The 15,690-nt window shown below is 52.6% G+C and overlaps 1 protein-coding gene across 2 annotated transcripts in view; it reads right to left on the minus strand.

Annotated features, from left to right (window-relative positions):
• Phf2 (PHD finger protein 2) overlaps window positions 1-15,690 on the minus strand; it is a 68,915-nt gene that overhangs the window by 9,398 nt on the left and 43,827 nt on the right. For both annotated transcript variants that reach the window (XM_029468261.1, XM_021180212.2), the window contains exons 5-17: window positions 13,872-14,013; window positions 10,971-11,157; window positions 9,505-9,667; window positions 8,492-8,579; window positions 8,005-8,111; window positions 7,503-7,594; window positions 6,264-6,353; window positions 5,461-5,820; window positions 4,411-4,530; window positions 3,949-4,064; window positions 1,806-1,984; window positions 1,643-1,713; window positions 847-1,007 (exon numbers count right to left, since the gene is read on the minus strand). In XM_029468261.1, coding sequence (XP_029324121.1) covers window positions 847-1,007; window positions 1,643-1,713; window positions 1,806-1,984; window positions 3,949-4,064; window positions 4,411-4,530; window positions 5,461-5,820; window positions 6,264-6,353; window positions 7,503-7,594; window positions 8,005-8,111; window positions 8,492-8,579; window positions 9,505-9,667; window positions 10,971-11,157; window positions 13,872-14,013 — 1,876 coding nt within the window. The remainder of the gene's footprint in view (window positions 1-846; window positions 1,008-1,642; window positions 1,714-1,805; window positions 1,985-3,948; window positions 4,065-4,410; window positions 4,531-5,460; window positions 5,821-6,263; window positions 6,354-7,502; window positions 7,595-8,004; window positions 8,112-8,491; window positions 8,580-9,504; window positions 9,668-10,970; window positions 11,158-13,871; window positions 14,014-15,690) is intronic.

Genomic DNA, 15,690 nt, shown 5'->3' on the forward strand with positions numbered 1-15,690 from the left:
AAGTGGACATAGCCCAGCACCCAACAACTCTTTAGTAGCCCCAAGTTGGGCCCCTGTGTGAGGTCAGCCCAGAGCCTGGGCCTGCCTTTGCTATCTCCAAGCTGTGGGCCATGGGATGGCTGTCTAAGCTCCCTAAGCCTCAGGTTCCCCAATTATCCAGTTAAAGTCTGAAGCTGTCATAAGACTAGAGAGCTGAGAGGACACTACTGTTCCTGAAGTGTGTCGTGGAGGGTCTTGGGGTGGGGGGAGAAGGCTGTGCCCCATCAGTCACCTATCAGTGCCACATCTGGAAATGCCACTAAAGTTTCACTGAGAGATAAACAATAGTCAAGTGCTTCAAACCCAAGTCAGCAACGCATGAATCTAACTGGGGCCATCAAAAGAATGGGCTGGTGAGATGGCGCAGAGGCTAAGAGCACTGACTGCTCTTGACTCCAGGGTTCAAATCCCAGCAACCACATGGTGGCTCACAACCACCTATAATGAGATCTGAAGACAGCTACAGAATACTTATGTATAATAAATAAATCTTTGGGCCTGCACGAGTGGGGCCAACTGGAGCGAGCAGGGTTGGCCGGAACGAGCAGAGGTCTTAAATTCAGTTCCAAACAACCAGATGAAGGCTCACAACCATCTGTCCAGCTACAGTGTACTCATATACATAAAATAAATAAATAAATCTTAAAAAAAAAAAAAAAGGAGTCAAAGGAAGCCTATCCTTGCTGCTCTGAAAGCCCGGTTCTCAGCAATCAGTGGCTAGGGTTGTCTGCATCCCACTGTGTGGCGGGGTCTGCGCCCAGGGGCAGCCATGTTCTGCAAGTGCTGAGGGACACAGCCAGGGCCCACCTGTTGGGGTTGTACTCGAGCGCGCCAACCTCCTCACTGGCCTGCAGCAGGTCCAGGATGCCGGCCGCAGAGCTCCCACTCTCCTTCTTCACTTTGGCATTTCTGCCTGGCTTGGTGTCCGTGTCGATGTGCAGAGAGCCCTCGTCAGAGGAGTCGTCGCTCTGCGGAGCCAGGGGCAGAGCAGCTGGTCAGGGCAGGGCACTGGGGAGCAGGTCCCTCCATGGGGAAACTAGTTTTAAAGAGTTCTGTACTGATGACTGCTACAGGGTAGTCTCAGGTTCACGCTATGGGTGAGGTCCTCGTGAGACAGGTGTGGGTGCTAAGCCTTTCCTAGGGTCCTCAAAACCATGAAGGTTGAAGTCACCGTCACACCCTGGGGTCTTTTCCAAAGAAAGCCCCAGGATTTCCAACCAGGGTGTTGTGACTATAAACCTCTGGCCTGGATAAGCTGATCCCAGCAGGTGGCTCAGGGGACTGGTACATTCCTCCTGGGCTTCCCAGGAAACATGAGACCTCAGCCATGATCCTTTTCTGCTGGAAAGACAGCCTTGGAGGTCATCTTACTACAAGACCCCAGCTGATGGGGAACCACTCCCTGCCATTCCTATACCAGGGGACACGTTTTGGTGCATTTATCTCCCATGGGCAGGACCAAAGGAGCATCTCCTTAGGCCTGGTGCCAGGGACTGAGCAAGACCATGTCCCTCTTATTCCATGGACGGCAGGAGGGTGGATGTCCTTGCACATCAAGCACAAGCGTGCTTCAGGGACTGTGGGAAGGGGCTGGGAGGCTCACCTTGTATACCGCAGAATCCAGCTTTGGCTTTGAGGTGGGCATGAGGAGAGCCTCCTTCTTGTCTAACAAGACTGAAAGCATAGTGGATAACTGTCAAGTGGAGACCTTCAGGGGGGTCGGCGGAGATCCCTTGGAACCCCCTGCCCACACCCACCAGACTCACAGGACAAGTCCCTTTTGGGGGCGCTCTTCTTCCTCCTGATGGGAAACTCGTCTATCTTCAGCTCCCCATCATCTGATACGTACTCATACTCATCGCGCACGGGCTTGGCCTTGTCCTCCTTGAAGCTCTGCAAGGCGCCGAACACACCAGGGCTGCTTGGGGGCCTGAGGGCCTTGGAGCTAGAGTAGTAGGAATAGGTCAGTGGGACCCCAGGGCCCTGAAGCCAGCAGATCATAGACCCTCATATCATATCAGGATATTGGAAGGCAAGCAGCTGGTCAGAGACTGTTTACAGCCCTGAGTTTCCACTGTGGGAAGTCTGCTTATGGAGAGGGACATCCTCTCATCTACAGCCTCCTCCTTTGCTCCATGTCACCTGGTATGAGGCCCAGGATACACAGTCATGCACTGTAGAGAAAGATCTAAGAATGTGCTTTGGTTCTGACAAGCATAGCCCACAACCCTCTTTTCCAGACTGCCAGAGTTTAAATCAAGTCTCAGGTGAGAACAGGGCCAACTCTTGTGTCTTTTTCTGCACACTTATTTTTGGGAAAAACATAAAACAATAGCACTTCAGGTCTGAGCCACAGTGTATCTGCACTGGGCTATGAGATACTGTGTATCTTTCTTCTTGCTAGGGAAAGTCTTGCTTTCCCCAGGTCTAGCTTGGACCTCCCTAGGTCTTCAGGACATACTTTTCTCAACAGGAGGGACAGCAAGCTGAACAGAAGGCCTGCAATGCTGACAGACAGCACAACAGGCCATTGCAGCATCCAGCAGTCTCAGGAAAGGCTGTCACCCTGCTGTCTTAAAGCTGGGTCACAGACACCACGCGTGTGCACACTTGTATACACACAGCTCTAGTGCCTCATTCATTTTGCCTGCATATTCTACACTATGTAGCCTTGTCATAGAACTGGAAAGCTTCTCGGGGACATTCTCGGGGACACTTCTACTGAAATTACAGAAGCAAACTCATCATATCAGGATAGCAAGACCAGGCCTGCGTGGGTTCCACTCGGCTGGCTGACGACATCCACTTAGGGGCCCCAGACCTGTCTCTCCATCACCCACAGTCCTTTTCCTCCCTTCTCAGAAAAGGAAACAGAGGCTCCCCACTCCTGCAGGCAACGGGGCTATCTCAGCAGGACACGTTTGTCACCTACACTGTGTGGGGATTATGGGTGTGACAAACGTGCCTGGTGGTCACTCTTCCCATCCACAATTGGAACCAAGACAGCAGGGCCATGCTGAGGCTCCCATGGCTCCTAAGCTGGTGCCTTCACTCTCTCCTGAGGTCCTCAGCACCCAAATCCACACACCCCTCCCCATGGCACCCATCACTTAAGGCCATAAGCTTATATGGAGCCATGAACCTTCTGGGTGTGCCCTGCCCTGCCCCACTGGCCACCGGGCTCAGAGGCGCTGAGTCCTGGCCCTCCCTCATACCCTCAGCATTAGCTCACGCCAGCCCCACTGTCAGGGTCTCCCTGCTGCCTAGCTGGCCCAGACTGAGGCTGTACTCTCTATGGTCCCTGCAGCTCGGACTGTTCTGGAAACAGAAACAAGGATGTTCCACACAACACAGTGGTGGCGAGTGAGATCAGTGTCTCAGAAAAAGAGCCACTCGAGGGTGTCAACCAGGTGTACAGTGTGGTATGTATGTGTGATGTGTCTGTGACATAGGATGTACATGTGTGTACATGCATATGTACACGTAGTATGAAGCATATATGGAGTGTAGGATGTGAGATGCCTGTGGGGTGGATGTGTTACAAATGGAATGGAATGGGCATGTGGTGATATTCCCATCAAAGTGTGTGTGTAATGGTGTATAGGGGATGCATGTCTGGTGTAAACAGTGTTGGTGGAGTATATGATGCAGTGTGTGTGTGTGTGTGTGTGTGTGTGTGTGTGTGTGTGTGGTGTGCCACGTATGATGTCACATATACACCGCATGCAGACTCAAGCGTGATTTGGAATGTCCACAAGAGTGTGCAAGCAATGGATGTGGGTACCTGTGTGGTACCAGGCGGTGCACAGCATTTGCCATGTGTAGTATGGAATTTGTGCACAGTGTGGGGGCACATATGTGATGTGGGACACTGTATGATTACCCTGCCCTGCCCAGGCTCTCACATACCCCAGGAGTTTTCTGTTGGAGAAAGAAAAGGAAAACTTGTCCTTGTTTCCAGCCAGGGGCGACTTCTCCAACCTCTGCTCCTCTTCCATCTTCAGTAATGAGTCAGGTTTGCTGTTCTGAAAGCAAGACCAAAGTTGTCCCTGAAGCCACTGGGGTGAGAGGCTAGTGTCCCAACCCATGCTAGTGGGTATAACTGGGGACCAGATCATGCCCAGGGAAGCTGTTACCATTGCATGCATGACCTGCCCTGGGAAGGCTGCCCAGCTTCAGGGGATGGGGACACAGAGGAGATGAAAGGCAGCGGAGGAAGACATGGAGATGATGGCATGCTTGGTTTTACACTGACACTGTCTACAGAGGGTGGCTTACAGGAGGTCGTGTAACTCCAGGCTCACACAGACTTTCCTCATGGCTCTGGGGACAGGCAGACGCACCCTGGCACAGGTCCACACCCACCCTCACCTTGTATTTCCACTTGGCCTCTGACTTGCTCTTTGTTTGCTCTCGGATTTCCAGCCTTTCCATGTCATTCTGCGTGTGGACTGTGTCCTTATTGGGAACACTCAGGACGCTCTTTGGGGTCTGCAAACAGAGGTAGCCGTGACCCAAAGGTAGAAAGACACAGAAGGGGAGTGAGCTGGGGTTATGACAGTGGAGGAGACCAGTCACTCCTGCTGGTCCACACACAGCTCATCAATCCATTCCCTCATCCACCCACCCATTCGTTCATCTAGTCTCCCATCTCTCATCCACCCATCCACCTACCTATCCATCTCTATCCATTTACCCACTGTCTATCAGTTGACCCACTGACCCATCAACCATAACACATCCACTCCCCTCTCCCTCCTTCCTTCCTTTCCCCAGAAGAACAGCACCAATGGAATATTACAAGCCATGAGGATGGCCCCCAAAATGTGGGAGAGCAGTGTACTCATCCTGGAAGGAGCTCACAGCCAAGAGTCCTTAATCTCACAGGTTTGGTAAGAGCCTTTACTGAGCCTGTCTCTCCCTGTCCACAGGGGCTCAGGCCCTTATAACAATCCCTTCTCCCAACCTCTGCCTTCTCCTAGTGTTCTCAAACAGATGCACTGTGTATCTTCAGAGCCTTGGCCACAGGGGTGGGTTCTAGTACTTTGGGAAACTAAGCAGGGTGGGCTCTGTGTGAACACCACCTCTGGCCTGCATCCATCCAGTGGCCCACCTGGGTGCTACCCCTACCACAGCACAAAACCTCTGTGCTCTCTCTCTCCCTCTCCAGGGGCCTCACTGCTCTGCAGGATCTACCTGTGGTTTGGGCCTGGATGTGCAGGCCTAGGGCTGGCACAGGCAGGGAAAAACTTTGGGCAGATTCATCAATAGGCAGAGCCTGGACCCTAGTCCTCTCTGGACCTTGCCCTATAGCAGGCCTCAAAGGAGAGCAAAGAGGTGTTATCCCAGCTGTCCCTCTGGTCTGGCCCAAGACAGGGGCTCCAATGTCCCAGCATGTGAGGGAGGAGCTCAGGAGCCTACCTTCCCTTTCTTCGGTGGCTCCATCTTGGTCAGCGCTTCCTTTGTGTGAGCCTCAAGCAGGTCCAGGTTGGGGATGGTGGGCGAGGCTGACTCCTTGCACTTCTTCCCTTTCTTCTTACTCCCATCTTTGAGCTTCAGGGTTTTGGGGGGCTTGGGGGACTTGGGGAGCTTGGGAATTTTGGATGGCTTGGGCATCTTCACAGTCTTGGAAGTCTTTTTTTTGGACACTTTCTCCAGGAGGGATCGAGGTGGGGTAGTCTCAACAGGAGATGGCGGTTCTTCCTTCTCCCGGTCTCCATCACAGACCTCATCTGAGGAGGCGGCAGCATTTACTTCAGGTCGGACAATTTTGGAGGCATTCTGGGATGGGAAAAGGAGAGGGTCATTCATGTTCCCTCTAGACCATGCCAGGACACAGGCATGCTGGGAGAGGTGGGCAGCCCAGAAAGGCACACACAGCTGACACCATGTGACATGTTCATAGTTGTTGCACACTGTCAAGTGACATGGCTCATCACACCATCCAGTAACATCAAGAAATGTTCACACATCCCTACAGCCCACTCATACTGTCCCAGACCACAGTCCTCCAGTCCCCAATTTCCTGGGGCTCTTCTGTCCTCTCCAGGCTCAGGAGGCTGTCTGGGTCTGGTTCCTCCAGGCTCAGACTCCAAGCCTGGACCTGAGGTTCTCCATCCTTCTCCCCTTATCTCTCCAAGCCTCGGGCATGATTACTAACGCAGAGACATCTCCCTAGCAGGCTCCCTTGGTCCTAGGGGCCTGTCACCCTGGCATGGCCTTACCTCACTGAGCCTGATCTCTTTGGCCAGGTCCTTGATGAGCTGTGAGGGCCTGAAGTGCTCTGGGAGTTCGTCCTCATGCTCTGCCAAAGCCTGTGGAACCGTGGGGTCAGTGTCAACCTGGCCACTGCAGTGCCTAAGCCATTTTGTGTCTACCCAGCCAAGGCCAGGGCCACCCCGGGGGTGGGGGTGGGGTGGGGGGGAGGGGCAGCTGCCATGGAGCAAGGCATGGTATGCCATGGGACAGCGCCCCAGAACAAGGTTCTCTGTGAGCCACCTCTGCTAGTGGAAAACGCATCAAGATGGCCTCCCCTGAGGCCACCCCTAGCTAACTGGCTGTGGAGTGGATGTGAGCCAGCTGGCTCTCTTTATGATCAGGTGGTTGAGGTGGGAAGGACCCCTGAACTATCCCAGCTTTGAGTCTCAAGGAGATGGTAGTCATAGGACGGCCCCAGAAGGGAGGGAACTATGCCTGTGGCTTGTCTCCACCTAGCAGGACCACACATGGGTGAAGACAGGCCATGGACATGATTCCCTCCCTGGCCTCTGCCTCAAGGTCCTCCGAGCCTCCCACTTGTTCTCTCTGACCCCTTGTCCCTCAAGTAGCAAGCGGGCACGTGTCCGCTCTGAAGAGCGAGAGCCGTAGTAGGAAACAATATCACAAGGTTACCCTAGACTAAGCCAGATCCATTTCTTCCTCTGCAGCCACAACCTGGGCAGGGAGAGGAAGCAAAGGACAAGCTGGCATCCTGCGGTCTTTAAGGAGCAGCTCCCACAGGCTGGGGAGAGCCATGCACAGGATCTTGGGAAAAGACGAGGAAGGAAAGGGGTGCCCAGATTACAATGCAGGTTGTTAGCTGAGAGGCTGCACCCACACCAGGCTGCAGGGTTGCAGGGTGGCAAGAGCCACAACTGTATCCCTAGTACTTCCTGTCCGGATCCAGATGTGTGGCCATCGCACCAGCTGCCTCCTGGGACTCTCTCGGCCCTTTCCAGGTTAACAGGAAGTTTCCTTGTCCAAACTCCTGGGGGAATCTGGCCCTGGGGCCAGTGACCCCAGGCTGACCCAGGCAATCTACATCTGTCTGACACCCCTCAGGAGACCATGGTTAGTGTTAGCAGACCAGCTTAGGCCAGCCTGGAGGGAGTGTCTACCATGTGTTCCACAGGACACAGCCTTGGGATCTTCCCCACCCATCCCCTGTCCCCTCAGACAAACACACTCTGTGAGCTGCTTCTTACCTGCTTCTTCGTCCATGACCTAAAAGCACCATTGAGAATTTTAGCTCCTTGAACTAAGTGTGGGGGCAGCTGTTTCCCAGACTTGTGAGAACCTGGGAAGGACACAATAGGTTAGTTAGTGTGGTGTCTGCTTAGCCTGCCCCAGCAAGAGGCCTTCCAGAGGCCACTGCCCCCAGACCACTCGCCCAACTGCCAACGGTTCTCCTTGGAATCTGGGGTGCCCACCCACCCAGCACCTGCCCTACAGGGGAAAGGCTGACCTCCCATCTCCTCCCATTTCATATGAAGCTTACCTAACAGGATCCCAAACACGTCAGTTGTCTCTCCTGTCTCTGTCCAGGAACCCTGAGCCCTGTCTTAGTGGATCAGAACTTATACCAACCCCCCAGGTATCTTCTTATGCCTGTGCCCTAAGGGGTCATGATCAGGGCTCATAAAGGGCCGTAATATTCCTTAGACCAGGGTTGCAGGCTCAAGTCGCCCAACCTGGAGTGACAGGTACCTTTGAACGCTTCCAATAGGTGCTTTCCCATGTACCAGCAGGCAGTTTCAAAGTTGGGAAACTGAGTCAGGCTGCCAAGTTTTAACCTCCTTTCCACCTCGTATGCCCTGGAAGCCACAGGAAAGAACTAGTCAGGGCAGGAGCTTCAAACAGACCATGCAAGGGAGAGCCCAGGCTACTGAGCCAGCTCAGGCTCCCCCTCCCAACCCCCGGGGCTTGATGTCACCCAAAGTGACAGCCACCATGGGTGGAAGCAGTTGGCTGTAGTTACTAGAGAGGCTGGCCATCGTTCAGGAAAGGTGACAACAGCCTTCATGATCCCAAACCACTGCTAGGTTGTTCCTAGCCCAGAGCATGGAACCTACCCCTCTTCCCCTCAACACACAGATGTGAGCATAGCAACCCACAGGCTGAGCCCAGAAGTCTGGTCAAGGTGCCCATTGGGCAACCTGGTCCAAGGCTGGACAGCATTGTAGGAGCAACCTACCTCATCTGCATCTCCACACTGAGGCTGTGGAGGAAATGTCCAGCGAAGGCCAGACAGTCCACGGGGGTGAGTGTGGCATAGATCCAGCCTGAGAGAGACATGTAAAGCTGTGACTAGCTTCTATGTCGCTTCCATGCTAGCTTTCACCTCCCCCACTCACTCACCCCAGACTCCACCTCTGTCATCTATCAGCTCAGGCCAGGTAGGAACCTCTGAGAGAGGTGGAGGAGGGAGTGTGTCTGAGGTCACATAGGCTATTGAACACTCGAGTACCATACAGATAGAAACTGAGGCCTAGGTGCCAAGGGGACATGCTCACACCCCAGGGCAGCACTGCCATCAGGAGAGGGAACCCAAGTCTCAGACCTGTGCACACAGGTCAGAAGAGATAGGGCTGGGACTGCCATTTTCCCCAGAGGCAGAGATTTGTTTCTAGGTTATCCCAGGGGGATGGAGGTGGGGCTGAACTCCAGAAAAGCCATAATGCCTCCCTCCCAGAGTAACTGTAAAGATGACTTAAAGGAAGGAGAGACCCTAGAGCCAGTCAAAGGCTGAGTTCAGTCATGTTCTGCAGCCTCATTTGGATCCTGATTTTAAGTGAAAAAGAACACACGTAATCACTAGGAAACCAGCATGTGGATCAGCTCCTGGATGGTACAGTGGGGCTCACACTTCAATCTCAAAAATGTGGTCAAGTTACGTTAGAAGGAAGAAGTCTTTTAGAGTGGACTGCTCAGCTCTGCGGTTCATCTTCCCGGGAGAGGCTGGCGGCCTCAGCTGCTCAGGACTTTACATTGCACCAGTTGAAGCATTCCTTAGGAAGCCTTCTGAACGACCACCCTTTTCCTCTAGAGCTACTGACTGAGCCAGGTCTCCCACACCAAAGTCAGCTTGCCACACAGCCCTGAGCTAACCTGGTGCTGACCAGGGCAGGCCCGGCTAGGGACAGCAAGACACCCTGTCAGGGGAATGCAGCATGAGGAATGGGCCCTGTACCTGTGCAGCACACTCACCTGAGGGGATGAAGAGGGTCTGGCCCTGCTTGACAGTGCACTTATAGCACCTGTCCACCTGGTCGGCGAAGAACATCTCGCTGTGGTTGGAGGCTGACCGCCAGCGCTCATATAGGGAGATGTTGGCTGAGGCTGGCCGGATGAGATAGAAGATCTTCTCCCCCTGTCAAAAGAACTCACTGGCAGAGCCGAAACACCAGGGATGTGGGACAGAGCCCACCTGGTGCTGGGGCTGCTGAAGTGGACAATAATCTGACTGAGGATGCTGGTGTGGGGGGTAGAGCCTACTGGGTGCTAAGGATGCTGGTGTGGGGGGCAGAGCCTACTGGGTGTTGAGGATACTGGAGTTGAGGGTAGAGCCTACTGGATGCTGAGGACTCTGGGGCAAGGTCGGAGCCCACCAGGTTTCTGGGGGTGGTAGGTGGGGAAGAAGCCATATGGTACTAGAAAAACTAGAACAGAAGCAGAGCCCACAAGGCTCAGGTGACATTAGGGAGTAGAGTCTACTGGGTGCTAGGGACTCTTGGACAGGGGATACAGCCCACTAGGAGCTGGGGCACAGAGGCAGGTAGCAGAGCCCACTAGGTGCTGGGGACAATGGGCCTGGAGTGGAGCCCATCACAACCTGCTGGGACCAGTGGTGGGTTCTGACTTGAAAGTCACCCTGTAAGGCTCACCACTGCCACCTTCAATACTGCCTTGTGTTCTGGAAGGTTCTAGGTGTGTGAGCCTGGTCAGGAGCAGTACACACATTATTATTCCATGATGCTACAAATTCCTCGTGGGCTCAGGAGTAATAAAAAAATGCAGACTGCCACCCAACAAGTCCCTGCTCTTCAGAGCTTCTAGGCTTCCAGGCTGGATAAAAGGAAGTCACCATTTCCCAGGTGGTTATATGAAGCCCGGACCAGGCTCTGCACCGAGCATAAAGAGCCTCATTCTCATGTTCCGGGACAGACGTGATGACGGCTTATTCAAAGCCTCACAGGACTGGCGCAGGCATGTGAGGTTACCGCCCCAGCTCGAGCCAGAGCTGGTCTGGAGAAGTGTAGTTTGCAGCTGGCAGAGCCAGGATTTTTGTTGTTAAACACATCCAGTTCTCTTAGCTCCCCCTCTGCCTCAGTGGTGAGCCCCCAACCCTCCCTGCTGGCTCATGTAGCCACCATCTCGCCTTCTGACTCTGGAATGGGTTCTGGGAAGTCTTCCCAGCACCTCTGCACTCTACTCTGGGCACTAAGTGACCCAGTGGCCTCTCCTAATAGTTAATGAGCTCTAAGGACATTAAACACATGTATGTCACTGGTCCCGAGTGCTCCTTATATATGTACATCTCCTTGGCTTCCTGTCCCACAACTGGCCATCCCAGTGTCTCCCAACCCAGGAAGTGGGTGACTTGCTGGCCACAGACAGGACTCAGAGGGACTGTCACCCTGAGGACAAGGGTGTGTCTAGGAGGTGTGGCTCACCTTGAGGACATGGTACCATGCTGAGGCACCTCCAGAGTCAATGTGGAAGTCGGTGTAGCTGTCCTTCACACAGATCAGGCAGTACTTGGTCACCTTGGGCTTGGCCAGCAGCGCATCATCAGGCCAGTAGTTTTCCACCCACGACAGTTTCTTCACAATGTCAGGTGGCTCCACAAAGCTGGACATTCTAGAGCCATAAAAGGAAGAGGAGTCAGGAGGCCGGGGCCCTGGGGCTCCCATTTTTAATGCACTCTAAGGTAGGAACAGTGCGAGGCTCCTTCCACATTCTACCTTGTAAATCTGCAGGCCCTGGGCAGGCATCTCACTTCCTAGGGGAGGAAAGGAAAGGCTGCAGAGGGTGGGGTGAGCCTAGCCACAGAGTGGGGCTGCAAAGGCCACAGGGGATTGACTCCACCCCCAATAAAGAGGGGTGAGAGAAAGGTCTCAGAGAGCCTTAAAGTGGCCCCCTGGGGTTGGCGCCACGAGGCGCTCAGAAAAAATGCTTCTCAACGGTGCCTTGTGTGCCATTTGAAGAAAGGCCACCTCCCTTTCAGGGAAGGTGGGGAAAGGCGTAAGTGACCTGGTGTGCTAGTTGGCTTTTTTCTAACTTGACATAAGCCGGAGTCATCTGAGAAGGGAACTCTGACTGAGAAAACATCTGTATCAGACTGGTCTATAGACAGGCCTGGAGGGCATCTTCTTGACTAGTCAGCAGCCTGACTCAGTTTCCCAACTTTGAAACTGCCTGCTGGTACATGGGGAAGCACCTATTGGAAGCGTTCAAAGGTACCTGTCATTCCAGGTTGGGTGACTTGAGCCTGCAACCCTGGTCTAAGGGATAACCAATATGGGAAGGACTAGGCCACTGTGGGTGGTGGTGCCACCCCTGGGCAGATGGTCCTGGGAAACAGGTCAAGCCACGGGAGCAAGACAGTAAGCAGTACTTCTCCATGGCCTTTGCTACAGTCCCTACCTCCAGGTTCCCTCCCTGACTTCACAGCATGATGAACTATAAAGTGAAATAAGCCCTCTCCTCTCCAACTTTCTCTTGGTCACGGTGTTTTATCGTAGCGATAGATAGTAATGTAATACACCTGGGGCTCAGTGAAACGTCTGCAGCCCCCATGCCACAACAGAGAACCAGGTGTGACCGTTCTCGCTGCCTCAGGCCAAACTGCCCTCTCATGCCTCTACACTTAGCTGAACTCCTGTGGCCCTGTGAGTCTTTATCTCATTCACCTGACCAGGCTGTCTAGGGTAGGTCTGTATAACCTGATCCTCTGTATCCATCCATCTTACATATGAACTGGCTTTTCTCATACCTATAGGTGGGACTCTAGCACCCTGACTCAACCTCTAGTCCCTAAACTCCTTCCACACCCTCAATACGACACACATAAGTTCTGCATTTGGAGACTGTTTCTCTGTGGGACATGCACCTTACACGTGCAACTTTCCTGACTCCCACATCTGGTGTGCATGATGCATACCTGTCCTGGAGACCCCTCTCAGTCACCGCCAGGGAACCCATGCCTTCCTCCTACAAACAATTAAAACCCCTCACAGGTTTTTAATGCTGTTGGAAAAAGCCTAGGACCCATTAAGGTATCAGACTCCAGGCTCCTCTCCCTGTCTGTGCTCCCTGATCTTCATGTGTGTGATCTCTAGGCTTGCTGTCTCTCCCAACCAGTGGAGGGGAACTCTCCATCGTCATGAAAACTCCACCAAGAACCACAGCCTAGTCCTGTTGGCCCAGTCTGAAGATAGGATAGAGCTTGTGCATAAATGACCCACAGACACACCGTCCAGCAGAATCATGCCAATGATAACACCTGAGACCTGCTGGGACCTCTATGTGTGGCCTCATAGGTTGAGGCAAGTGATAGGCAGAGCAGCCACGGCAGTTCAGTCCTGTGTAGGTGAGTATGCATGTGCATGCAAGAGTGTCAGTACATTTGGCGCGTGTACTGGAAGTGCTGTGTGTGACGTTAGTGTCACGTGTGCTGAGAGTTTCCGTGGTCATGGACTGTCCAAGGGGGCTGGGTGTTCACACAATGAATATGCTGCAGGTGTCCCAGCCATGCCAGTGCTGTGTCCTCAGAGTGTTCCTGAGTGTGAAATGTCCTCAGCATGTCTACATCTCGTTCTATGAGTGTGTAGTGATATGGTTCTATCTGTGGGTTGCCTCGGTGTGTCCTGAGAGTGTGTCATTATGCTGTGTCTTCGTTTGTCCAGAGACATCCATGAGTACACTGAGTGTGAGTGGGTGTGTGTGAACCATAAGACAGGCATCTGTGAGTGCACTGAGTGTGAGTGGGTGTGTGCAAACCCTAAGACAGGCATCCATGAGTGCAGAGTGTGAGTGGGTGCGCGCATGGTCTGTGTGTCATGAGTGTGTGTCAATTTGTTATGTGTTTGTGTTTGTGTGCCACAGGTGTGTGCAAATGTCAGTGTGCCATCCCAGCATGTCATTAGTGTGCACGAGGAGCACATTCATCTGGAAGGGACTCGTCCATGCTGCCCCAGTGGCTTTCTCTGCGAGTGGGTGTTTTCCTTTGGCTCCTGTTTCATCTGAGCTGTTCAGTGTGTTTTAAGAGAAAGGAGAACCAGGTCTGAATGGTGACTGCTGGGCAATTCACAGGACAGCAGCAGGCCATGCAGAGTAGGGCCGCAAGCCAGGCTTTGCAGCGTCCACCCAGAGCAAAACCTCAAGCAATGCTTCACAGTCCCCACACCAGGGTGGAACCCCAAACCAGGCTCACAGCCCTGGAACCCAGAGCAGGACCTGAGACAGCGCTTGCAGCCCTCACATCAGGATGGCCCAACACCATCCTGTAAACTCCAAGCTGATGACATTGGCTTTGAGCCAAACCTGCCAACCAACCCAGAGTAGCCTGTCACCTGGTGTCTGAGAACTCGAGGTTGGTCACGTTGAGAACACGCTTGCGGTTCGTGCTATAGTAATAGTCCACGAATTCTTTCAGCTTCATTTTGCAGTCTTTCTGTTTGGTAACGTCTGTCACATCCACACTCCTCTCCGGCCCTGGGGAGGAAGCAGGACATGAACATGCAAGGAAAGCGCTATGGCCTCCCTGGAGGACATGGTGGTGTGAACACTTACCTGTCCTCGGCTGCCTTTGTGCATGGCCGTTCCCTCCTCCCACCCCCACCCCCCAGGACAAATAGGGGCTGAGCCTATCTCTCCTACCTATAATTGCTGTGGATTCAGAGTAATGGATGCTGCTTTTCTGGACCCTGTGACATTGTGAAGTGGTGAATCTCACCTCAGCTAGAAAGGCCACATCAGCAAATAAATACACAGATGCTTAGCCAACTTGAGCTTCAGATAATGACGGACATCTTGGCATAAGTACTTCCAGAAAAATATTAAAATTAAAAGCCAAGAGCCCTGCATTTCAAGGCCACTTATTTGATATGAATATAAAGGCTTGGTCCCAGCCTGTGCTGCTATTTGGAAGAGTGGAACCTTTAGTATGTGGTGTCTAGTCAGAGGATGCTAGGAGGTCCCTGGAGGGGATTGTAGAACCCTGGCCTTTCTTTTGCTTCCTGACTTATGATATGAACAGTTTGTTCCATCATACACAATCTTACCAGTGACCCCAAACTTTGGAGACAATGTCTATGGACTGGTGGCTCTAGAATCATGAATTCAAATACCCTTCCCCCTTTATAAATTATTTGTCTCGACTTTTTATTATAGCAGTAGAATGCTAATATAGGGAAACTAATATAAGCACCAACATGCTGTTCTCACTGATCAATTGGCGACTACTCGGGACTATTTATCTTGCCCTTTCTGTGTCTGATGGGGAAAAGTTGAGGCTCGTCAAATAGCTAAGGATAGAAAAGTCTTTACAGAAGATTCACAACCAAGAGAGGAGGAAATAACACAGAGTAGACAGGCAAAGGTGCCCTCTGTCAGGGCCACAGTGGCTGCTCAGACACAAGGTGGAACCTGTTAGAACATCTGTGGACAAGAATCCTGGACACCAGGCCCCACTGACCAAGGTGGCATCATAACAGGTTTCTATTAGGGACTGTAGGTGTCCTCAAAGATGGAGGAGCACCTGATGGGAAGGGAGGGCCACAAACCCTTGAGAGTACACAAGCAGGTTTTCAAGCTGAAGCTCTCAAGAAAACACCCAGGGCACAGTGAGTCCCTGGATGCCACAGCTGGTGCACTGAGAACCAATCACAGCCTGGATCTGAGAAGTTCTGCAGGCCCCGCCCGGACAGAATGGCACACACAGAGGGAGATGTAAGGGACACACAAACCATCCTGTTCAAACTCTGAGTCAAACGACCAAATGTAAATAAGAGTGTTTTGCTAGGTGGTGCTGGTGCACACCTTTAATCCCAGCACTCAGGAGGCAGAGGCAGGAGGATCTCTGTGAGTCTGAGGTCAGCCTGGTCTATAGAGCAAGATCCAGGACAACAGCCATGGCTACAGAGAAACCCTGTCTCAAAAAACTACAAATAAATAAATAAATAAATAAATAAATAAATCTGGAGATAAAACCCAGGACCTTTATCATGTAAATAGCTGTGTGTGTGTGTGTGTGTACACAAATGTGTGCATGCATTCATGTGCAAATGCATGTGTGGAGGTCAGAAGACAACTTTCAAGAGCTGGTCCACAGCTTCTGGTCTGCTTGATTTTCAAGGTTTCTCTGTTCTTTGCTGCTGCATACTCCAGACC

The sequence above is a fragment of the Mus caroli genome, chromosome 13 (assembly GCF_900094665.2).
Source record: "Mus caroli chromosome 13, CAROLI_EIJ_v1.1, whole genome shotgun sequence".
Lineage (NCBI taxonomy): Eukaryota > Metazoa > Chordata > Mammalia > Rodentia > Muridae > Mus > Mus caroli.